This window comes from Cibotium barometz, chromosome 46 (assembly GCF_041138505.1).
Source record: "Cibotium barometz isolate CiBa-2024 chromosome 46, ASM4113850v1, whole genome shotgun sequence".
Classification (NCBI taxonomy): domain Eukaryota; kingdom Viridiplantae; phylum Streptophyta; class Polypodiopsida; order Cyatheales; family Cibotiaceae; genus Cibotium; species Cibotium barometz.
The window spans coordinates 26,168,161-26,193,722 of NC_141091.1; the positions used below are offsets into that span (position 1 = coordinate 26,168,161).

The 25,562-nt window shown below is 47.2% G+C and overlaps 1 protein-coding gene across 4 annotated transcripts in view; it reads right to left on the reverse strand.

Moving 5' to 3' along the window:
* LOC147612070 (uncharacterized) overlaps window positions 1-25,562 on the reverse strand; it is a 42,696-nt gene that overhangs the window by 11,511 nt on the left and 5,623 nt on the right. For all 4 annotated transcript variants that reach the window (XM_086783914.1, XM_086783915.1, XM_086783916.1 and 1 more), the window contains exon 3: window positions 13,317-13,438. In XM_086783914.1, the coding sequence (XP_086640040.1) occupies window positions 13,317-13,438 (122 nt within the window). The remainder of the gene's footprint in view (window positions 1-13,316; window positions 13,439-25,562) is intronic.

The following is a 25,562-nucleotide window of genomic DNA, read 5'->3' on the forward strand; positions in this document are numbered from 1 at the left end:
TATCACCTCTCTGATGAAGTGATACTTCACATCCACATGCTTCGTCTTTGCATGAAAGACAGGGTTCTTTGCCAACTGGATGGCACTCTGACTGTCACAATGCAACAATGGAATATCCCCTGTATAGCCCAAATCAACCACTAACCGAGATAGCCATAATGCCTCCTTGCAAGCCTCTGTGGCTGCAATATACTCGGCCTCTGTAGTAGATAAGGCTGTGCACTTCTGCATCCTGGATATCCATGACACAGCACCTCCTGTGAATGTAAAGACATAACCGGTAGTAGACTTCCGGTTATCTGGATGACCGGCATAATCCGAATCCGTGTAACCATGCACTAATGCATCCTGTTTGCCAAAGCAAATGCACAAATCCTGTGTGCCCTTCAGGTATCTCATGACACCTTTCACTGCTTCCCAATGCTTCTTGCCAGGGTTGGCCATATATCTAGAAACCACTCCCACTGCAAATGCAATGTCCGGCCTAGTAGCAACCATGGCATACATGAGACTGCCACAAGCTGAAGCATACGGAATCTTGGCCATATCAGCCCTGTCTCTATCTGACTGTGGGCTGTCCATAGCACTGAGTTTCACATATGGAGGCAAGGGAGTACTAGCTTTCTTCCCCTCGTCCATATTGAACCTCTGCAAGACTTTGCCAATGTATTCCTTCTGAGACAAATACAACACATGCTGATTTCTGTCCCTAAGTATCCGCATACCCAAGATGTGATTTGCATCACCCAAATCCTTCATATCAAAGGTTTGATGCAGCCTCTGCTTCAAGGCATCCATCTCTTTACGAGATTTCCCGGCAATCAACATATCATCAACATACAAAATGAGAATCAAGAGACTGCCATCCAAAGCTTTCTTGGTGTACAAGCAGTGATCTATGTCACTTCTCCTGAATTTCTGAGATTTCATGAATGTATCAAATTTATGATACCATTCTCTTGGTGCCTGTTTGAGCCCATAAAGACTCTTTTTCAGCTTGCATACCAGCTTCTCCTTTCCACTTACTGCATAACCCTCTGGCTGCTGCATATATATCTCCTCATGGAGATCACCGTGAAGAAAAGCAGTCTTCACATCCATCTGAATCAAGTCCAGATCATCATGCGCAACCAAAGCCAACACAGCTCTAAGTGTGGTCATTTTGACCACTGGAGAGAAGATCTCATCAAAGTCCACACCATATTCCTGCTTGAAGCCCTTAGCCACTAACCTGGCTTTGTATCTTGGCTTTGCATCTGATGCAACTTTGAGCCTGTATACCCACTTGCATGGCAAAACCTTCTTGCCTGCAGGCAAAGGCACCAACTTCCAAGTTCCATTTTTATGCAGAGAATCCATCTCTGACTTCATGGCACGCTCCCATAGAGCTTTGTCTGCCCTCTGTAAAGCCTCTTTATAACATGAGGGCTCTCCACAGTCAGTAAGCATCAAATAGTCAACCCCTGGAACAAACCTGTCAGGGGCTCTGGAGGGTCTAGTGGACCTCCGTACCCAATGACCATCATTTGCAGGTTGCTGTCCAGCCTGCATATCACCCATTGGTGGCTCCTGTTCCATGCCATAAGGCTGAAATATCATGCCCGGTATCTCCTCTAACTGTGGTATATCCATAGGGATATCTTCTGCCATGTCTGGCTGTCCATTTGGACCATTTTCAGCACAATTTAAGGGCTGGTTTTCCTGCTGTAATGGCTGATTTACAGCCCTTTGTTGTTGTCCATGATGTCCATCATCATCAAAGATGACTCTGCTAGGCTCCTGTTGCCTTGCAGGCTCCTTATACATGCATGTTTCTTAAAAAATGACATCATTGCTGCGTATGATCTTTCTATTCATGGGATCCCAAAGTCTATACCCCATTTCACCTCTGTCACCATATCCTAGGAATATGCATTTGTGAGACTTAGGATCAAGTTTGGTGCGCATTTCCCTGCGTATGTGCACGTACGCAACGCAACCAAACACTCTCAAGTGCTTGTATGACGGAGGCTTCCCTGTCCATACTTCTTCTGGCACTTTCCCACCAAGCCTCGTGTTAGGTGACCTGTTTATAAGGTGAACGGCTGTCATAACAGCTTCAGCCCAAAAACCATGAGGTAATGCAGCATGTGACAACATAGAACGGACCTTCTCCTGTATGGTCCTGTTCATCCTCTCTGCTGTCCCGTTTTGTGGAGGATCATAAGGAGTAGAGAGCTCCCTCTTGATGCCTTTAGCATCACAAAAGTCCTGAAACTGTTTGGACGTATACTCTCCACCATTGTCGGAACGCAAAGCCTTCAGTGTTTTGCCAGTTTGATTCTCAACATGAGCAACAAACTTCTGAAACACTGAGAATGTATCACTCTTCAAACGAAGAGGATAAACCCACACCTTGCGTGTGGCATCATCTATGAAAGACACAAAATATTTTGCCCCTCCCAAAGAAAGCTGAGGCATCTCACATACATCTGTATGCACAAGCTCTAACTGAGCATCTTTCTGTCCAAGAGCTTTCTTGTGGGGGCACTGTAGTTGCCTACCATATATACAATGCTCACAAAACTGAAAACTTGAAAACTTTAGAGAAGGCAAGTAACCCAAACGAGACAATTGCTCCATTCCCTTGACACTCATGTGTCCCAACCGGCTATGCCACATAGAAATTTCCGGCAGCTCGGTTGCATTTACATTAGCATGGTGACAAACACCTGCATGCATGAAATAAAGAGTGTCCACCTTAGAGCCTCTGGCAACAACCAGTGAGCCCTTACTAATCTTCCACTTTCCACTACCAAATGTGGTAACATAATCAGCATCATCAAGCTGTCCAGTAGAAAGCAGATTCTTCTTGATCTCAGGCACATGCCTGACATCATGGAGCATAAGCTGTGAGCCATCTGAAAACACAAGCCTCACATCACCTCTGCCAAGTATCTTGCATGCATGGTTATCACCCAAATAAACCACTCCTTCATTGCCAGCAGTATACCTGACAAACAAGTCTCTGCAACCTGTGACATGAAAGGAGGCACCTGAATCAATGATCCATGAGTGCATACCATGACCACCTGTAAGAAGTGAATGGGCATCAAGTGAAGAAGTAAATAGGACCTCATCCTCACTGCCACCTGCATGTGACACATTGATTTCTTCGATCTTGACTCCACTTTTGCCCTTTGGCTTTACATCATTGGCTTCATCCTTCTCTTTGTCTTTGCCTTTTCCCTTTTCCTTTTGATCATTTTTCCATTTGTAGCATTGCTTTTTGATGTGTCCCTTCTTGCCACAATAATGGCATTCCAAATCCTTTTTGGAGCGAGACTTGCTCCTTCCCCTTTCTTGGCTTTTCCCCCTTTGCTGGGATCTCCCACGTGCATTCATTGCATTAGACTTGCCAACAGAGTTGTTTTTCCTGTTCATCTCTTCTTGAAGAAGAGCACCCTCAACATCTGCATATGACAGCATAGCATTCGAATTGCTAGTGGCTGTCCTGAATGTGTCCCAACTCTCTGGCAAAGTGCATAACAAAAAAGTGGCTTTGAACTCATCGTCCATTGCCAACTTTTGATTGATGACCTGGCTGACAATACCATTAAACTCATTTAAATGGGCTGTCATAGAAGCCCCTTCCTTCATCTGAAGACCTATGAGTTTCTTCAACCAATACACTTTGCTTGAGGCACTTTGTTGGGCATACAAGTCCTGCAATCTCTGCCACATTCCCCAAGCTGTCTTCTCTTCACGAATGCTGAAAAGTAATGAGTCTGACACAGACAACATGATAGTAGATCTTGCCAGCTCATCCATATCTTCCCACTCCTCAGCAGTAAGAGAAGCGGGCATCACACCCCTTTCTTTGATAGGCTTGTGCTGCTTTTTCTGGAGCAACACATTGTAGCACTGGGTTTGCCAAATATCATAGTTATGCGAGCCTTCAAGCTTCTTGATGTGAAGCAATGAAGAGCTCTCACCTGTGGTTGCCATAGCAAAATGCAACCTGTCAATGCCTGACTCCCTGCAAATGTGCAAACACTGCACCAAAAGATGTGCAAACACTGCACCCAAAGCACACAAAGTGCTCACAAATGTTCTCCCAAGCTTTATCTCCCACTGCGGAAGCAAGAATGCAACTTTTCTCCCACTTTTTGTGATGAAAACACCAAAATCTGGTTGCTGCAGATTTTGGACAGCACCTTAAATGTGCTCTTTTGCCCTTCCAAAGTACTGTACAACAGTACCAAGTGCTTACCAATGATGTACCAAACCTGTCCCGGCAAGTTCAGCAGCTGAATTTGAACCTTTTGATCACTCAAAACAGTGTACAGCCATGCCAAAACATGCACAAAGCTGTGCCAAATCTGTACCAACAGGTACAATAGCAATAAATGCTCTCGTGGCTGTCCAAATGAGTGAAAATCAGACTTTTACAGTCACGAACACTGCATACAACAGTCCCGAACAGAAATTGGGCAAAAGCCCCTTGACTGCAAGCTGATTTTTGAGGATTCAAGGCATAAATGGCTTGCCTGCTGCTTTGCCAAGCTCAACAAGCATACGAACTTGAAAAGCCCCTTGAATTAAGATCAATTTCTGATCATACATGGTACATTGACGCACATGAAGGCATCCAGAGTGTTCACGATGCTTTCCCCTGGCCACATATACATCAAATACATGAAAGCCCCTTGATTTACAGGCACATTGAGTGCTTGTAAGGCATCAACACATTATCCATAGCATCAAATGCGATTGCCTGCATGCAAATCAACCAAATCGGCACAAAAGCCCCTTGATTTGCACTGCAATTTGCTGCAATTTTGACCAAATGTGCGATTTTTCACATCATACAGCATGTATGAGTGCTTAATTGCACAATTACATCAAAAGCCCCAAATTTCGACATCCAATTTCCTGCAAATTGAACCTGATTGTGACCAATTTCCTGCAAATTGATCCTGATTGTGACCAATGTCACCCAATTTTGCCAATTTTGCTCAAAAATTGAGCAATTGGGCACCTGTACCTGCTTAATTGCTTGAATTGATAAGAAATTCGCAAAAAATTGAAGGCAAATACCTCTGAAATTTCTGAATTTCTCTGATTTGCAGGTTGATGATTTGGTGCTATTCTGCAGAAAACTGATGCAGATAAGGGACTCGCTTTTCCTGTGACAAACCCATTTCAATTCTGGCCAGCTCTCAGATTTATCTCTGCGATTAGTGCCCAAAATTAGAGCTCAGCCAGTTGATTAGGTTGCCGCAATCGCAGAGGTTGAACACAATCACTAGTGTCTGGATTTAGCATGGCTATGGCTGTTTTGGCGAGAACGCTTAGCCTGAAGCGAGCCAATGCGAGGGCGAAGACTTTCCGAAGGACGGACGGCAAGTATTGTGCGAGCGCTGATATTACGCCTTCGCATGCGTATCTTTACGCCATCGCTCATTCGCCCAGCGCTACGGCTGCTGCCTTAGCTCGCTTTTGGACCAGCCGACGCTACACGCCTTGTGTCAAGTCGTCCTTCGATTCACTTAGCGCTGGCTGCTGCTGCGCTGACTAACCTGCATAGGCCACCATTCGCCTACGACTGGTCACACAGTCGACCAGTAACCAGCACTGCACATAGGCGACCAGAGACAAATTCTGAAGCAGCACACGCCTGTTCTCTGCAGCGACAAAACCCTAGAAAAAATAACCTGCTCACTTTGCTGCTGTGTTCGTTCACGCTGAACTGCTGTAGGCGCCTGGCTCTGTTGCCTACGTCCAGCAATAGCGGCCACCTATCCGCCTGAAGTCGACGCTTTTGTGTCCAGGTCCCTTGCTGCAAGCCTAAGTAGTCGATTGTGCTGATGACGCTTCTCACCAGCGATGGCCCTCCCTCTAGCGCCAAGCTTGGCCAGACCTCGTGGCTGTTGGGCAGCCCACGCTGGTTGGCTGGGCAGAGAAAGGCGACCAGAATTCAGCACGACCAGTACGACTGCTCCAGGGCTCTGATACCAGTTGATGGGGAGAAACCTGAATTAGGGTTTAGAGTTCATTCATGGGAGACATACACAGAGAAGCAAGGGAGAGAGAGAGAGAGAGTTGTGGGGATAAGTCAACTCATGAAAAGCATGAGTGTGTGACTCCCCTATCACACATGTATATTGCACTAGTACACATAGTGCACTTAGTACATTAAAAGTACTAAGTGTACTATGTACTATAACTTATGGGCTTGTACACACTATAAGGGTGGGCATAATGCCTTTACCCCAACAGCATGGCGGGGCCCAGTAATCTCAAAAAACTCCCCAGTCACTCTATCACCAAGCTGCGTCCACTGAGAGGCCTGGCGACGATAGTAAAACTCATGTCTCTGCTCCTTTGCCTCTCTAACCTCCTGGCGTGCCTGGCTCAGCTGCTGGGACGCCACCCACTCACATGTAGGCTGCAGCTCCTGAAGGCGCTGAAGCGAAGCAAGGCTACGTCTCAGCCGACGTTCCCTCTCACGGGCCTCTCCCAGCCGTGTCAAGGCTGCAGCGTGCAAAAAAGAGCTGAGCTCGATGAGTCCTTGGGATGGGAACACTGGCCTGCTGCATCCTGGTCAGAGCTCTGACTATCATGCCATATCCTCTCAATGTCCTCAGCGAGACTAGGATCTGTAAGTACCCTCTCTGGGATCCTCAACTGCAAGCTGGTCTCCCGTGTCCTCTCCTCTAGAGTCAAAATAACTGGCGCATGGTCTGAAAAAGAGGTGCCAGTGAGAATGCCAATGGAGCCCCCTCGCTCCCCTAACCTGTCGCCCACATAAAAGCGATCAATCCGTGATAGATTAGTCCCTCCCTGCTGGCGATCCGACCGAGAGAAACTAAGACTGTCCTGAGAGCGGGAGAAGGCCTCATGCTACCATGCATCAGTGATCCTCAGTGTCATGCAAAATCGCTCCCAAGCTGCAAGCTCCGTACCGTGCACTGTAACATGACTGCCTCCCACCCTATCGGCCGGGTCCTCAAGCATGTTGAAGTCTCCCCCGACACACCAATGTGCGGCCTCTGGCAATGCATCCGTAAGTTGGGTGCAGAACTCTGCTCTGGCACTAGCATGGTTGGGCGCATAGACATTGAGCACGCCAAAGAGCTCATCATGCGTCCTCAGAATGACATACTGTGCTCTACCAAGCACAATGATCCCGCGATCCACAATGGCCTGCCGCCATACATCCGCAATGACCATACATACTCCTCCCTGCCCAACCAAAGGGCCAAATCCTGCAGACCAAAAGGTGTCCCATCTACCAGGCATCACCGAACCATATCTCCGGATCCTGCTCTCACCCAAATGGTGCTCCTGCATCAACAGAATATCAATACTGCCCCCAACCAGGCATCTTTGAAGCTCCTGCCTCAAGCAACCACGATAATGTATATAATGTGCGCCGCCAAGGCCCTGTACATTCCATGAGATGATCCTCATGGATGACCTGCTGAGGTGGATGCTGTCTCAGCCGTACGGCGGGCCTTCGCAAGCGGCTTGGATGGAGAATAGTCCCCATCCGAGCGGCTACGAATCTGCCCACCCGGTGTACTGCAAGAATCTCGGATCAGGCGCCAGTGGCTGTGTCCCATGGCGACTGCCTCCCGCTCAGACAAAGCACCCTCGTGTATGCATACATATCCAGGGTCGCGTGCTAAGTCTGCCACAATGCGAACGACCAAATGTCGAATCCCTGAGGCATCCAAACTCCCGGGATCCAAGAAAAAATGAGCCAACTCCCATAGTCGGCCTATCACATCTGTCACCTCCAGATCGCTCACATGGTGAGAAAACTCAACTGCCTGAGTCTTCAAAGTGCTAAGAGTGAGCTCCAAGGTCCACTCCCGGTCGCAAGGGCCACAGAGAGGGAATGAGAAGGCCACCGCTAAATCAAGTGCCTCCTCCCCGCGGGCCGGAGGTATCACTACATGAACTCGGATGGGTGCTGGCTCATGGGGGCCCTCTGCTCCAAAAAGCCGTGTGAAGAAGTAATCAAAAGCCTCCGAGCGCTGTCTAGTGTCGAGACGACTCAGCCGACTGCGGATAGAGGATATCCGTGAAGCCCGAATCGGCATGGTAAGTCTCCTCTGCGGTGCTCGAGCAAGGTCGGTGCTCAGAGCCCTCCGGACTGCAGGTGAACGCCAGGGGACTGCCAAGGCCTCCCGAGGAGCTGAGGCGAGCGGGGGGGGGGAGGAGGGGGTGGGGAAGGAGCCGCTGCCGAAACCGGAACGGGGACGGGAGGAGGCGAAGGAGGAAGCGAGGCGGGAGGGTGGGACGGGGGAGGGGGAGGGGGAGGGGGGGTGGGGGCGAAGGAGGGGGTGCTGGCATCTCTTGGTCCTCAGTCGGCGCTGGGGTCTCCTCTTGGAGGGGAGCAAAGCTGTTCCTCACGGGAACCCAGTGATGCTGAGTCTGTGGCTGCTGCTACATCGGTCTCTGGGCATGCTGCTGGGGCTGTCTCCCTCGACGGCGCCCCTGTCCAGGCTGCCACTCCGAGGTCCCTGTGGCCTGAGCACGTGTCCCGGAGGCTGCCTGCCGAGCCCCGCATCTGTGGGCGGGCCATCAGGGCCTGCTGCTGCGGTGCAGGTCGGGGTCTCCTGCGAGGGCAGGCCTTGGCCAGGAGGCCGACCTGTCTGCAAATAAAGCACTGGTTCGGGAGCCCCGAAAACTCCACTCTCTGATCAATCCATCCTCCCCCTATCCTAGGTAGCTGAATGACCTTCGGAAGGGAGGAGATGTCAGGAACCAAGACTCTGACCGAAGGTAGCCCAGCTGCTCTAGCCACCACTGAGGCTGCAGTGGGGCCAGTCTCGAGCACCGAGCCCACCAGTGCTCCTAGCCTCGAAAGGAGCGGAAGGTACTCGCGGCGGAGTCCAGGGAAGCAAACAGTAACATGGAAAAGGCGCTCTCCCTGCTCGGCCGCTGCGGGGTCAAAGCCATGCTGCCAAGGTCTGAAGAATGCCCGAGCATCCCTGATGTCAAGGGGACTCATGGCAAGGACTTGGGCCACGCTCTGGGCAGTCTCGAACTCGATCTGGTAGTGTCCACGGCCCAAAAGCTAAACGTCTAGGATCTTGCCCACGTCTGCAAGAAGGCGGGCCTAAAGAAGATCTCGGATCTCCCCTCTGCTGGGGCGAGTGCCGACTATACGGCAGATGGTGGAATGTGCCTGGAGATGTTCCACCTCTGCGGCGAGGCTCGCTTCCTGTTCTGGCAAAAGAGAAAGCCTGATGGGGGTATCCTCAGGGGCGGTCGAGGGGGCTGCAGAAGAGTCCCTCTGAGGTGGGGCGGGAGGAGCCTCCATCAGTCTGAAGCTGTGGCGAAGGCGGAGCGAATGCGATACCTGCAAGAACCGAGCTGCACACGAAGGGCGGAGAGGGAAGGCGGAAGGATAAAAAAAAAGAGGAAGAACCCCCAGGGGGCGGAAAAACCAACAAGAAGGGGAGGGGGGGGGTTAAGGCGGCGAAGAAAAAAAACCCCCTAGGGGGGGGGGGGGGGGGAGCAGCACGAAAGGAGAGGCGGGGGGAGAGAGAGGGCTGGCGGAGGGGGGGGGGGGGACGGGCGCTGAAGAGGTGAGGGGGGCGCGATGGCGAGCTGAAGGGGGGCGGGCGCTTCAGCGCGAGAGAGGGCAAGAAGGCGAGATGAAGGGGGGGCGCGCGATGGCGAGATGAAGGGGGGGGGCGCATAAGCGAGGGCAGGCGGGGGGGGGGGGGGGGGGGGGGGGGCGCGCGAGGGAGGGAAGGCGAGGGGCGAGCCGGCAGCGCGAGCAGGGGTGAAGGCGGGAGCTTCAGCGAGCGGGAGTAATGGGTGCACATAAGTTCACCACCCAACAGTAGGATCAGTCTTAATATTTCCATTTTAGTTTTTGTTTGTTCCTTTTTCTTACAAGTAACTCGGTAGGGACCTCAATGAACCTTTTATCCGGACCTCATGCCTTCTCATTGGATCTTACGGGCATCTCGACAAGTATCTCACTGAGGTTTCCCCTCCGGCTTTCATGCCTCTTTATCCGGGACTTATAGGCAGTAGGGATCGTTAGCTGGGCTTCCTCCAGTCCTCATGCCTTCTTACTGGGTCTTACAGGCGACTCGAGAGTATCCTCACGGCAAGACTCTTCCTCTGGCCCTCATGCCTCGTTTTTTCAATATTAACATCGGTCGGGACCTCGCTGGGCTTTCTCCAGTCCTCATGCCTTCTCATTGGGTCTTCCAAACAACTCGCTAGTATCCCAGCTAAGCGTCTCCTCGACCCTTGGTCGGAACCTTGCTGGTTTTCCTCCGGACCTCATGCCTTCTCACGGACTTACAGGCGTCTCGGTAGTATCCTAGCTAAGCGTCTCCTCGACCCTCTCATGCTTCATTCTTTCAATATTATTATCATTTTTCCATTGACACCATATTTCAAGACAATACTCCAAGAATTGGCCAGTTACTTACCATTTAAGTTTATCAGGTCGTCCACCTCGAGTTTCCCACAAAGGTGAAGCATGTATTCCATGTACTCCATGCAGTAGGCATAGATAAGATGGATCATCAAAGCCAACATGTCGTATGCCATTTTTAGTGTTTAATTTAATCAAGCCCCAAGCCTCCGTCATACAAGCACTTGAGAGTGTTTGGTTGCGTTGCGTACGTGCACATACGCAGGGAAATGCGCACCAAACTTGATCCTAAGTCTCACAAATGCATATTCCTAGGATATGGTGACAGAGGTGAAATGGGATATAGACTTTGGGATCCCATGAATAGAAAGATCATACGCAGCAATGATGTCATTTTTGATGAAACATGCATGTATAAGGAGCCTGCAAGGCAACAGGAGCCTGGCAGAGTCATCTTTGATGATGATGGACATCATGGACAACAACAAAGGGCTGTAAATCAGCCATTACAGCAGGAAAACCAGCCCTTAAATGGTGCTGAAAATGGTCCAAATGGACAGCCAGAGATGGCAGAAGATATCCCTATGGATATACCACAGTTAGAGGAGATACAGGGCATGATATTTCAGCCTTATGGCATGGAACAGGAGCCACCAATGGGTGATATGCAGGCTGGACAGCAACTTGCAAATGATGGTCATTGGGTACGGAGGTCCACAAGACCCTCCAGAGCTCCTGACAGGTTTGTTCCAGGGGTTGACTACTTGATGCTCACTGACTGTGGGGAGCCCTCATGTTATAAAGAGGCTTTACAGAGGGCAGACAAGGCTCTATGGGAGCGTGCCATGAAGTCAGAGATGGATTCTCTGCATAAAAATGGAACTTGGAAGTTGGTGCATTTGCCTGCAGGCAAGAAGGTTTTGCCATGCAAGTGGGTATACAGGCTCAAAGTTGCATCAGATGCAAAGCCAAGATACAAAGCCAGATTAGTGGCTAAGGGCTTCAAGCAGGAATATGGTGTGGACTTTGATGAGATCTTCTCTCCAGTGGTCAAAATGACCACACTTAGAGCTGTGTTGGCTTTGGTTGCGCATGATGATCTGGACTTGATTCAGATGGATGTGAAGACTGCTTTTCTTCACGGTGATCTCCATGAGGAGATATATATGCAGCAGCCAGAGGGTTATGCAGTGAGTGGAAAGGAGAAGCTTGTATGCAAGCTGAAAAAGAGTCTTTATGGGCTCAAACAGGCACCAAGGGAATGGTATCATAAATTTGATACATTCATGAAATCTCAAAAATTCAGGAGAAGTGACATAGATCACTGCTTGTACACCAAGAAAGCTTTGGATGGCAGTCTATTGATCCTCATCTTGTATGTTGATGATATGTTGATTGCCGGGAAATCTCGTAAAGAGATGGATGCCTTGAAGAAGAGGCTGCATGAAACCTTTGATATGAAGGATTTGGGTGATGCAAATCACATCTTGGGTATGCGGATACTTCGGGACAGAAATCAGCATGTGTTGTATTTGTCTCAGAAGGAATACATTGGCAAAATCTTGCAGAGGTTCAATATGGACGAGGGGAAGAAGACTAGTACTCCTTTGCCTCCATATGTGAAACTCAGTGCTATGGACAGCCCACAGTCAGATAGAGACAGGGCTAATATGGCCAAGATTCCGTATGCTTCAGCTTGTGGCAGTCTCATGTATGCCATGGTTGCTACTAGGCCGGACATTGCATTTGCAGTGGGAGTAGTTTCTAGATACATGGCCAACCCTGGCAAGAAGCATTGGGAAGCAGTGAAAGGTGTCATGAGATACCTGAAGGGCACACAGGATATGTGCATTTGCTTTGGCAAACAGGATGCATTAGTGCATGGTTACACGGATTCGGATTATGCCGGTCATCCAGATAACCGGAAGTCTACTACCGGTTATGTGTTTACATTCACAGGAGGTGCTGTGTCATGGATATCCAGGATGCAGAAGTGCACAGCCTTATCTACTACAGAGGCCGAGTATATTGCAGCCACAGAGGCTTGCAAGGAGGCATTATGGCTATCTCGGTTAGTGGTTGATTTGGGTTATACAGGGGATATTCCATTGTTGCATTGTGACAGTCAGAGTGCCATCCAGTTGGCAAAGAACCCTGTTTTTTCATGCAAAGACGAAGCATGTGGATGTGAAGTATCACTTCATCAGAGAGGTGATAGAGAACAAGCAAATTCAGCTTGTTAAGATTCATACGGATGACAACCCGGCTGATCTGTTGACAAAGAGTTTGCCTCCGGAGCGGTTTGCTCATTGCAGACAATTGATGGGCATTGGATGAGGCCAGTTTCAGCCTTGATATGGCCTTGTATATTATCATGTACATGCTGATTTTTTTTTTTCCTTCATTAAGGGCACTTTGCTTTAAGTGGGAGGTTGTTGGGGTAAAGGCATAATGCCCACCCTTATAGTGTGTACAAGCCCATAAGTTATAGTACATAGTACACTTAGTACTTTTAATGTACTAAGTGCACTATGTGTACTAGTGCAATATACATGTGTGATAGGGGAGTCACACACTCATGCCTCACGAGTTGACTTATCCCCACAACTCTCTCTCTCTCTCTCTCTCTCTCCCTTGTTCTCTCTGTGTATGTCTCCCACATGAATTAACCTAACCCTAATTCCTGTTTCTCCCACACAAATGTTGTAAGTTCTAGAGCCTTGAGCAATCCTTCACATTTCACAATTATCATTCCACATGTTAAAGTTTGCCCCTAGTCCTACTTAGATTTACCTCAACCCTAGGTTTTACCACAAGATGTGATCTGGATCATTGTTTTCCTTGGTAACCAACTTGGGTTCAAGTAGTATGAAGCATGAGTGCAGGATGGACACATAATGTACATACATATGCAAATACTGACCTTCCATTGTGCCATTTATAACCTCGTCAGCACCTAATCCATAGAGTTCTTCCCTCAATTCTTCCCTCCGTACAACATTTATTGTTTTAATGCCCCAATGCTTTGCCAGCTGAATCACTAACCTATAAAAGAAATGCAATCTTTAGCAAAGGGTATGCATAGACAAATTCTAAAATCTATCTCATTCACTCATTTTGATGGGCCCAAACAAGCAAAGAAGAAAAAAACATGAAAAAGAGGTTTACAGATAACATTACAATTGACAAGCTTGCTGGAGAAAAGAAGCAAGCTGCAAAGCAAAGAGAAAGGTACCTTGATACAACCAACAATTCACAGTGCACACCCATGTAGATTTGAAAATAACAATTTAAATATTCTTCCTAAATCACTTAATATGCATGTATGTTTTCATCATGTTCAAGTTTTACTTTTGATGATATAATGGAGTTAATTTCACGGATGTGGAAAGAATAAATCCATTTTACATGGAGAGAGTGTGCATATGAACTAGGGCAATACATGGGCGTGCTAGGTTAAGGTGGGCCCCCGTTTTGGGTCAGAACATGGATACTGCACACTTCCACCTATATGTACAAATAAAGCGCATGTGGTCATAACTCATGCATAGCAAGATCTTGTTTAAAGAAAACGAATCGATGCCTTGGAGTGTGGGCCGAATCGGCGGAATAATAAGATGGCATGACTTGAGGCCACTAGGGTAAGTATAGATGAAAGGTCTCCCAAGATGGCTATAAAAGACATCAGTTGATGCTACATGCTTCTTTTTTATGTTGTAAGAGTGGATTTGGAATGTACGCTGAAAGAGATTTCATTTGACTGCAACTCGATGTTAACTTAGGATTGCAAGGTCCAAGCTAAGCTATGGTGGAACAAAGATATCCATGGTGTGTGTGTGTATGTGTGTGTGTGTGTGTGTGTGTGTGTGTGTGTGTGTAGAGAGAGAGAGAGAGAGATGTGACCAAGCTCAAGAGAGAGAGTACTACATTACTCAATGATAGATTGATTGATATGATAGAATTGATGTTCACTCACCAAGTACAATGCTTTTGTAGGCTTGCAGCCTTATCTTTTGACCCATACAACTAACACGCTAATAAGTGCATGCCACATGGCACACTTACTTATCCACTCATAAGAGTGTGTTCACACAGTACTAGCACAATAATCCTTTTAGGGGATGTTCACACACACGAGTTGTTCACAAAACACACATACAGACACACAAGCAGGGGTTCACACACACAAGGTAGACACACACTAGGCTCTAAATCCCAACACTCAAGCAGGTTTCCAACGGTGTTGTAGCCCAATGGTGAAGGCACTCAACTCTAGAACAGGTCCCTTCGAGCCCCCGCTTGCGCTCCCTTGAGGCACCTTTCATTCCGCCTTCGGGTAGGATCTTCGTAGTCGACAAATAGGTTCATGTACCGGTTGACAGAAGGATCTTCTACTGGGGAAAAAAACTCAAGCAAGTTTCTAGGATTTAGGAAATCTCAACAATAGGGTAAAGGAGCCAATAAGGAGGCGTGTTCCAAAACCCTCTTATTTGTAATGGACATAATACTAGTTTCCGAATGCATGCTTATGGCTCAATCCCACCCTTAATGCCTAAACTGTTTGTTTATCTGCTTAGAAAATTACTTCTAATATGTCGTGTGCATGCACATGGACATGCTTATTCCTCGGCTAATCCCTAAAGGGCAGCACAATAAACAATGCATTTAGGACTTGAGCAGGGCACAAGAGGACACCATATTGGATTCCCTTTGATCAGGATCTCGCCAACAGGGTTCTAAGGGGACTAGTGGGCTGGCCGGCTACATTTGTGGAATTAATGTCCACAGATGCTGATGCTGGCAACCCAAGATTCATAGAGCTATTAAGTTCCTTAGGGGATTGAGTCATAGACTAGGTATGAGATAGGTGTTTTCCGCCTTTTCAAGGGCAGCCAATGGCTAGCCAGATTGTACACCTTTTTGTACTATATAGAATATACTGAAACTCAGCTCTCTCTGTCTTCTCTCTATCTCTTGCTTGCGTTTTTGCATCTATATGTTCCTGGAAAGGTGTTTATGGCTGAAAGAAGACTCAAAGCTTCCGCATGTGACATTGGTATCAGAGCTTCAGGCTCGCTCTGAGATATTGTTGATGCCGATGTCCACAAATGCTGGCCGACAGTCGGCCAGCAGATGGAGGTGTTCTTGGCCCTATAAAAGGGCTCAGCCCAAGATTCATAGAGCTATTCAGTTCCTTAGGGGATTGAGTCATAGACTAGGGATTAGGTGTTTTCCACATTTTCAAGGGCAGCCAATGGCTAGCCAAATTGTACACCTTTTTGTACTATATAGAATATACTGAAACTCAGCTCTCTCTCTCTCTCTTCTCTCTATCTCTTGCTTGTGTTTTTGCATCTATATGTTCCTAAAAAGGTGTTTATGGCTGAAAGAAGACTCTCAGAGCTTCCGCATGTGACATTGGTATCAGAGCTTCAGGCTCGTTCTGAGATATTGTTGATGCCAATGTCCACAAATGCTGGCCGACAATCAGCCAGTAGATGGAGGTGTTCTTGGCCCTATAAAAGGGCTCAGCCCAAGATTCATAGAGCTATTCAGTTCCTTAGGGGATTGAGTCATAGACTAGGGATTAGATAGGTGTTTTCCACCTTTTCAAGGGCAGCCAATGGCTAGCCAGATTGTACACCTTTTTGTACTATATAGAATATACTGAAACTCACCTATCTCTCTCTTCTCTCTATCTCTTGCTTGCGTTTTTGCATCTATATGTTCCTGGAAAGGTGTTTTACGGGGCTGAAAGAAGACTCTCAAAGCTTCCGCATGTGACATTGGTATCAGAGCTTCAGGCTCATTCTGTAACCGCTCCCTTCAGGAGGCCTACAAATCAGAAGACAAAATACACATTTTTAGATCACTTAACTAATTCCAACAATGGACATTATTAACAACATTAAAACTGTAAATGACCAAGAACACTTGACACCAACACTGGGGCCGAAAAGGGCCGATCCCCCCCCTCAAAACATTTGTATTTCTTGGAGTATTTATATGTACAAGTGTCACGGGCCAACAGGCCAGATTTCTCCTCACATGGAGTGAATACAACTCAAACAATTGGATACTTGTCGATGAAGTCTAGATAGTCGAAGAAGTCCCAAGTCGCAGGCACACTCCCACCTTCACTAGGTGCACACCTGCCTTTCACTGGTCTTCCGGGACCGTGCACCAACAAGCACACCCGTACTAGCACAGGCAAAGGGGTACACCGCGTAGGGAACATTGCCTGGTTCTCCCAGATAAGCTTTGCTCCCGGACTCCCTAGTGTTTGTAACCTTCACTGGCTCTCAGAATTCTGAGGACGCGGTTAGCACTACCACTCAGGGAAAAACAACCCAAACTAGGAAAGTTTCCTGAGTATGGTTAGCATAAACATGCTTTGTTCCTGCTCTGCACAAAACTTCAAGAAATCTTTGAACTTAATTTAGAAAATTTTAGTTTTTCACAAAGAAGAAATACAAGGCACCTCGTATAGCTTGTAGCAGAAGTCAATGGAGATGCATTCCTTTTACCATGCAATCAGGTCCACTTGGTACTGGTACAGTAGGTATAGGTTTGGTACATCAAGTACATGCCCTGGCACAACAAGTATAGGCCTAGTACAACAGCAGCAAGTCGAGTACAACAAGTACAATAGCAACAGGCGTGTACAATTCAGGTACAACAGTCGAGTGCTGTACAACAGGCAGGTACAGCAGCTACACGTGTGTACAGGGCAGGTACAACAGTCGGGTACTGTTTGCAGGCAAGTACAGCAGGTGTACAGCAATTGCAAGCGTGTACAAGGCAGGTATAGCACACGTTCAATAGATACAGCAGTCGGGTGCTGTTTGCAGGCAGGTACAGCAGGCGGGTGCAATCCAACTCCCCAAAAATCAACTCCTGTAGTTGCCTACCTTTCATCAACCACTTCCCTCCATATCTTCCACGTGTGGGGAAAGAGAAGTTGCCCATGCAATAGTTGTTTTAAATATTATTAAACTTTTAATCAAAGGTTAGCTCATGGACACCCCATTAGAAAATAAATGTCCAACCCTTTTTTTTTTAATGTGTGTGAACACATTTACTTATAAACGTTAAAGTTAACTAATGTTTATGAATTTTACACTTTAGAAGGGCCAAAATGGTAATACTTACCACTTGTTCACACGCCACACCAATGTGTCAGCAAGTAGCACTCCCACAGTACACTAGGGGCGTCCCCGTCCAGTGTACTGGCACGGCAAAACACGCAAAAACACGCAAACAAATCATGCAAAAACAAGTTTATGCATGCAGTAATAAATGCATGTGCACATGTAATGGACAAAATCTCCCTTTCATGAAACTTGTACAAAAAGTTCTTGTTGGGCACAAAACTGGCGCGACAGAAATATGAATGTAGGTCTTGGTCTTCCTATGGAGTGGCAATCCCATAGGTAAGACGCCATCCTGGCCATACACGGGTGGCACCAACAGGCTCCCATCCATACAGCACGAAGCAGGTCACACACGGGTGGCACAAAACTAGTTCCCATCCATGTGGCGCAGTACTGGTCACACATGGGTGGGCACGAATCTGGCTCCCATCCATGTGACACCAAAAGACTGGCCCTTTTACATAGGACACTGGCATGGCCCCATGTGAACATGGCACAAATCTTGCCGCTCTATGGAGTAACAATCCCAGAAGAGTGGCTCCAGACATGGCGATGGACCAAATGGTGCCATCCCCCCGGGCTTCTAAACAGTTGTCCTCAAACTGAAAAGCCTCAAGATATGCCTGCAAAAGCTGAGAGTAGCCAACAAAATAATCCTCATCTATCCACTTTGCATCAATTGGCAAATAATTTTTAAATTTCACAAGGTATCTCCTGAAAAGCTTCCCATGTGGTAACTTTCTCTCCTTGTGAAATACAATCTGCTCTAGCTGGAGGATCTCCTCAAGCTCATCAATCTCGGGCGGATCTTCAGTGATGACAGGCTCTTCTGGATCTGGCCCCACATACTTCCGCAAAAGACTCACATGAAAAGCATTGTGAATCTTCCAATGACTGGGTAAAGCAAGCCTGTAGAACACTTCATTGATCTTGTCAACCACTTTGAAGGGTCCCTAATATCGAGTAGAAAGTTTTGGATATGTTCCCTCTCGTCCTGGCCTCTTCTGAAGCCTAGCTTTCTCAAATTTCAACAATACCCAATCACCTTCCTTGACTTGCATGTCCCTTCTATGCTTGTCAGCAGCCCTCTTATACTTGTCTTATGACCTTGCAATGGCTATCTGCACCTGAGCTAAGGCTACATCCAAGTCACGCACATACTCATCGGCTGCAAAAATCTCATCCTTTGTACGAAGGATGGGTGGCAAGACCACTCTGCCATAAATAATCTCAAACGAGGCCTTTCCTGTGGAGGCATGTACTGTGTTATTGTAGGCAAACTCTACAAGTGGAAGATACTTCTCCCAGGCACTCTTTTGATCTGCCACATAACACTTCAACAAATCCAACACAGCAGAATTTGCAGCCTCACTTTGACCATCTGTTTGGGGGTGATACGCAGATGAGAACTCAAGCTTAGTGCCCATGTTATCAAATAGAGCTCTCTAAAAGAGGCTCGTAGTCCTGGGATCTCTATCCCCAATGATGGACTTCAGCATACCATGATGCTTGAATATGTGAGCAAGAAAAAGCTTCACCATATGATCGACTTTTATGGTTTTCTTGACAGGCAAGATGTGAGCTTGCTTGCTAAACTTGTCCACAATGGTCCATATAGCATCCTTCTCTTGCAGGGTTCTAGGTAAGTCCATAATGAAGTCCATAGTCATGGCTGCGAGAGAATGGCCAAAGACTGAAGCAAACTTGGAGGTTTTTGCCTGTCAAATTTTACCTTTTGGCAAGTGATACATGCTCGTACATATGCTTCAATATCCCTTCACATGTTAGGCCAAAAGAAATATCTCTCAATCATGCGTGTAGTAGACATAATACCTCTATGACCAACATAAGGTGGAGTATGGCATTCATCCAATGCATGTCCTTCACCACACAAGCATAAGATAACCCTCTTTGATCACATAAGAGGCATGCGAACGACCTGCCATCAAATCAGTCTATATATGGGAAAAATCAACATCCGAATGATACAAATCACGCATGGCAGATAAGTCTCCATGGGAGGCCACTGAAACTGTAGCTATATAAGGCTTCCTAGACAAAGCATCTACCACCAAATTCTTCTTTCCAGAGCGTGTACAATCTGAAAATGAAACATGGAAAGAAAGTTTGCCATCCTCATTTGCTTCTCCAAGAGCTTAGTTTGAGATAAAAAGTACCTCAAGCTTTAATGATCTGTCTTGACTACAAATTTAGTCCCAAGAAGATAATGCTGTCAGAATACGCAGCGGAGATGATGACCAGATCTGGGAACACAAGAGCAAAACGCAGTGCAGAAAATCACAGCACAAGAGAGAGAGAGATAGAGGCGTGTAACTCTACTCTATATACACAAGAAAATCCCGGGTATGATACAAAATGGAATGGGGGGCTGGGGGCCTATTTATATGGCCCCATATACCAGTCGGCCTGTGCTACAGGCAGCCGACTGGTCCTGAATCTCCACGACCAGCATATGCAACCAGTCGGTTAGTTGTGAGGCAGCCGACTGGACATCCACGACCTGCAACAGTAGTCGGCCAGCTCCAGAATGGAAACACACACATGCTGATGCAGTCGGCCAGCAAACTGGATCCTCCTGCCAACTCAGGACTGCCTCCCAAGCCACAGAAAAATGGGAAAAAATAGGGGAAAAATGCAGGGAGTGAGGAAAAATGATAAAACACCTCATAAGGGCGGGCACACCCACAACAAAGGCCCTGGTGTATAAAAATAGACAGGAGATGACTTCTAACACCCCCTCTCAGCTCCTGGCTTGGAAACCAACCACAGGGAGCTGGGGTGCCGCCTGAGCAACTCCTGAGATAGCGACTTCGTGAAGAGGTCTACCGTACTGTCCTCCGTCGAACAGAACTCTAGCAAGATGTCATCAGCAACGATCTGTTCACGAACAAAGTGCCTGTGGATAACCATGGGTTCCTCCGGTGGAAGCCCAAACCTGCAATGCAACCTCTGCATCCTCACCACCTCACAAGAAGCATCACAAGCAGCGCGGTACTCTGCCTCTGTCCGCGACAAGGCAAAAGATGACTGCCTCTTACTGCTCCGTAAAACTGCTTCTGGGCCTGAAGTAGATCTCCTCGTGTCCAGGTCTCCTCCCCAAACTGAGTCACTCCAACCATGGAGTCGGACTCCATCAATCAATCCCCCTCCTGTGTACAAGAGTCCATGACCCTTCGCATGCCACAGAAACCACAGGAAACGCAATCCTGCCTCCCAAAGAGTCATCCGCAACCATGAGCTCAACTACCTCATCAGGAAGCTCCCGTCCAATCTAGTGTCCATCAACCAGATCAATGAACCATTCTACTGCTGAGTCAAAGAGGCATCACACTGCTCACAAGGATCAACACCTGTTACGGTGCAAAAACAAGTCCTGGAAACCTGCTGAAGACCACGCAAGGCCTTCTGAAACCTGTCAACCACCCCCTCTGAATCCGGAACCACAAAGCCTGGAGTATGCACCTCCTTCTTCAAGTAATCAACTGCAACCTGCCTGGCTTTCAAAAAGGTCCCCGTGGAAGGAACATCCGCATCTACTGGAGGTTCTTTGTCTCGAATACTACGAGACATCAGAGCATAAGTTACCTGTTCAGTTTCCTCTGACTGACGAACACAAGAACTACCAACATCAGTACTGGAGAGTTCTTGCCAACTGCTGCCATCTACTGGCAAGCTATCCACCATCTGGTCCCGGAAAGCCTGTACCTGCAGCGTATCCACACTCAAGTGGCCATTACCAGACTGCCGCTCATCACAAACCTGAGGACCTGGGAGAGAGCTGAAAGCTTGTAAACTCCATTCTCCACTCCGCCTTCCCAAACCACCTGGCCTGTTGCTTTGTCCCGGAGAGCAACAAAATGCTCATCAAACTCCACCCGTACGACAGTCTTGCAAACCTGATGCACTGACAACAGATGAAAACCAAGTGACGGAACATACAAACCAGTCAGAATACGCAGCAGAGATGACTCTGCTCTATATACACAAGAAAATCCCGGGTATGATACAAAATGGAATGGGGGGCTGGGGGCCTATTTATATGGCCCCATATACCAGTCGGCCTGTGCTACAGGCAGCCGACTGGTCCTGAATCTCCACCACGACCAGCATATGCAGCCAGTCGGCCAGTTGTGAGGCAGCCGACTGGACATCCACGACCTGCAACAACAGCAGTCGGCCAGCTCCAGAATGGGAACACACACATGCTGATGCAGTCGGCCAACAACTGGATCCTCTTGCCAACTCAAGACTGCCTCCCAAGCCACAGAAAAATGGAAAAAAATAGGGGAAAAATGCGGGGAGTGAGGAAAAATGATAAAACACCTCATAAGGGCGGACACACCCACAACACAGACCCTGGTGTATAAAAATAGACAGGAGATGACTTCTAACAAATGCTTCCATATTTTCAAGGCATGAATTACAACCAAGAGCTCTTTTTCATAAATGTCCATATGGATCTCGGCATCATGCAATCGGCGGCTTTCATAAGCAACTGCATGACCTTCTTGATTTAGGACAGCCCCTATACAATTCCCACATGCATCACATTCCACCATGAATGGCTTCTGTAAATCGGGAACAATCAACAAGGGCCCACAAATGATAGCATTTTTGAGTTGCAAGAAGGCATCTTGCTCATTCGAAGTCCAATTGAAGGTGGCTTTCTTCTTTGTAAGATCACGCAATGGCGAGGCAATCTTGGCAAAATGCCTGATGAATCGCCTATAATACGAACATAATCCAAGAAAGCTACGTACTTGATGTACATTTTGCAACCCTGGCCAATTTCGAATGGTTTCAATTTTAGGAGGATCCATTCTTACACCCTCTTTGGTTACGATGTGTCCCAAATAGTGTATCTCTGAGAGGAAGAACTCACTTTTCTTAGCATTTATGAAGAGTTTATGCTTTTGCAACTCTTCACAAACACTGTAGCCAAATGAGTCTTATGCTCCTCCTCATTCTTGGAGAAAACCAAGATGTCATCAAAGAATACACCTGTGAATTTACGATGGGATCGAAATATCCTGTCCATCATGTGGTTGAACGTTGCCGAGGCATTGGTAAGGCCAAAAGGCATTACCAAGAATTTATACAATCCAAAAGCTGTCCTGAATGCAGTCTTATGGACATCCTAGGGTACCACACGAATCTGGTGGTAACCACTCTTCAAATCTATACTGCTGCCTTCAATATACCAGCATAAGCTATAGAATTCCCTCTTGCATTTTGATCACCCAATTGAGAAGATAGCCACTAATCATCCACTTTTATTAACTTATCGTCCATTAATCATACTTTTAATACCTATCTAATCACACAGTAATCAACCTTTAATACGCACGGATTGTCTATGCATCAGATCACCGACCCAGCCTCTGTGATTCAATATATTAGCCAATTCAACTAAGTTATTATTAGCCCTAGCTAATTACCAACTTTCATGTTACTAGGCTACTAGCCCTTTTAAGGAATTAAACAGCCTTAACTAAAGGCATTTACTTCAATTATTTATTAGAGCATCAGAAATTATATTTTCGGAGATACCAATCTCTCTCATCCTAACTAATTACTGGTTAAAGCTCTCTATTCTATGTAACTTCTCTGATATCCTAATATAAATAGCTTTTTCCTTGGAAAAAGAAATTATATTTTCACCAATCTAATAGATTCTCTTGGTTAGATCACAAATTGTTTATTTGCTTATTATTGCAGGAAGGGGATTGATGGATGGAGTCAAACTCCACGGATGCAATGACTCAGTTTGGGGAGGAGAGCCAGACACAAGGACCTTGACATCAGGCTACAGTTTTTCCCTTGGCTCAGGAGCGGTTTCATGGAGCAGTAAGAGGCAGCCAACTATTGCCTTGTCATCGACAGAGGCAGAGTACCGGACTACTTGTGGTGCTGCTTGCGAGGTGGTGAGGTTGCAGAGGTTACTTGGCAGGATTGGGTTTCCACTGGTGGAACCTTGGGTTTCCACTGGTGGAACCCAAGGTCATCCAAAGGCATTTTGTTCGTGAAAAGACTGTTGCTGATGACATCTTGCTAGAGTTCTGTTCGACGGAGGACAGTGTGGCAGACCTCTTCACGAAGTCTCTATCTCAAGCTATGCTCCAGCGGCACTCCAGCTCACTAGGGTTGGTTCCACATCCAGGAGCTGAGAGGGTGTTAGCAGTCATCTCCTGTCTGTATATTTACACCAAGGCCTCTGTTGTGGGTGTGCCCGCCCGATTTAGGTGTTTTCTCATTTTTCCCCACTCTCCATATTTTTCCCTATTTTTTTCAGGTGTGGGAGGCTATCCTGTGGCTATTGGCTGATCCAGATGATGGCCAACTGTCCCTGTTGCTCCCCAACCTTCCTTGTGTGCTGGCCAACTGAGATATGCTAGCTGACTGGAAGTGGGAGCAGGTCATGGGTCTTTTGCTGCTCTCGGCTGTCTTTGCTACTGGCCAACTGGCTGATAGGGGTCATATAAAATGGCCCCTTGCCCCCACACATCTTGTATTCAGTTTTCAAGATTTTCTCTTGTGTATATAGCAAGTTATACACTTCTCTCTCTCCCTCTCTATTGCTGTGTTTTTCTGCAGTGCACTTGCTCTAGTTTTTCAGATCTTGTCTTCATCTCCATTGCATATTCTGACAATCTTTGCTTTGTCAGAGTTTTCAGACTCATGGGTGCACACTTGGATTCAGATCCTCGAGGTGTCTGTGGAAGACAATTAGTCCTTTCTAGGTGGAAGAGGGGTCTATGAGTTTGTGCCAGTTTAGCCTTGTTTTGCTGGTGTACATATGTTTTCTTTCAGGTTCTCACGGTGTTCACCTTGAGAGGGGAATGTGGTTACTTGGCAACGTGTGCCACTCCTATTCCCTAGGCAGTTGGCCTTCTGGATTACATGGTACAGGCACAGGAGTTTTCATCCCTAGGATAAGCATTGATTTGGGAGCTTGGTGTACAGGTTGATATCCGCATTCATGCAGAGGCAGGCTAGGTCATTTGGTGACGAGAGCTGTTGTCGAGGTTCACAGGTAAATGCTCAGTTTGCAGGATGGGAACAGGATGCATGGCAAGTCTACAAGTTCATTGGATACAGACAAGTACCAATCGAGCAGCAATTTGAAGCACATGATTGACATCAGATTCTGCTTTGGGATGATGAGTTGTGGATGACTGGTTCCACATGGACACGTGACTGGTTGGTTAGGAGCTTGCCAGCTGGGGTTGTCAGGTTTTGGCAAGAGAGCTTTCTTGAGGTCAGTGCCATAGTTAACACCAAAGAGCTCAGAGGGGTGTTGCCATGTGACTGGGTGACTCATAGAGGGGTGTGAGTAGTAGTCCCATCACACGACGGCAAGTTGTGGATGCAGGTGTTAAAGGTCAGGTGCCGGCATGATTGTCAGCTACAGTGCTAGAGTTATGTTTCTTCCACTTGGAGTGTTAGCAAGATAGAGAGGCATTCTTGGACCGAGGGATACATGGAGATCCAAAAACCTAGTATCTGGAGATTGGTGCTCAACAAGCTCGGAGTTGGAGGCTTGAGTACCAAGGCTGATGTAGACATTGTGGGGCCTCTAGAATGTCTACAAGGAGTGCCAGCAGGTCTAGGAGACAATTTGGCGATGTTCTGTAAGGAAGCATATTTTTTTTCTTGGAGGTAGAGTCAAACGACATCCTTTCTTGGGCTGAAGAGGGAGCACATTGTGTGGACAAGTGTGACACAGATTGGGTTGGAGATATGGACATCTGGTGGTTCATTTTTTGGATTTTGCTTGACTTCTAGATTGGGAGCACTTTCTTGGAGTAAGTGGCAGAGGCGGGAGCAGATTGACTTCTCGACTTGCTTTGAAGGTTTCCTTTTCCAGCTCCTTGGACCGGTTTCTCTCCCAGGATCAAACAAGGGGTGTTAGCATTATTCATCTCCTGGTAGTGTGCCCAAGTTATGTATCAGGGGTGCCCAGATTTATCCCGGGCAGCACCATATTTTTTCCT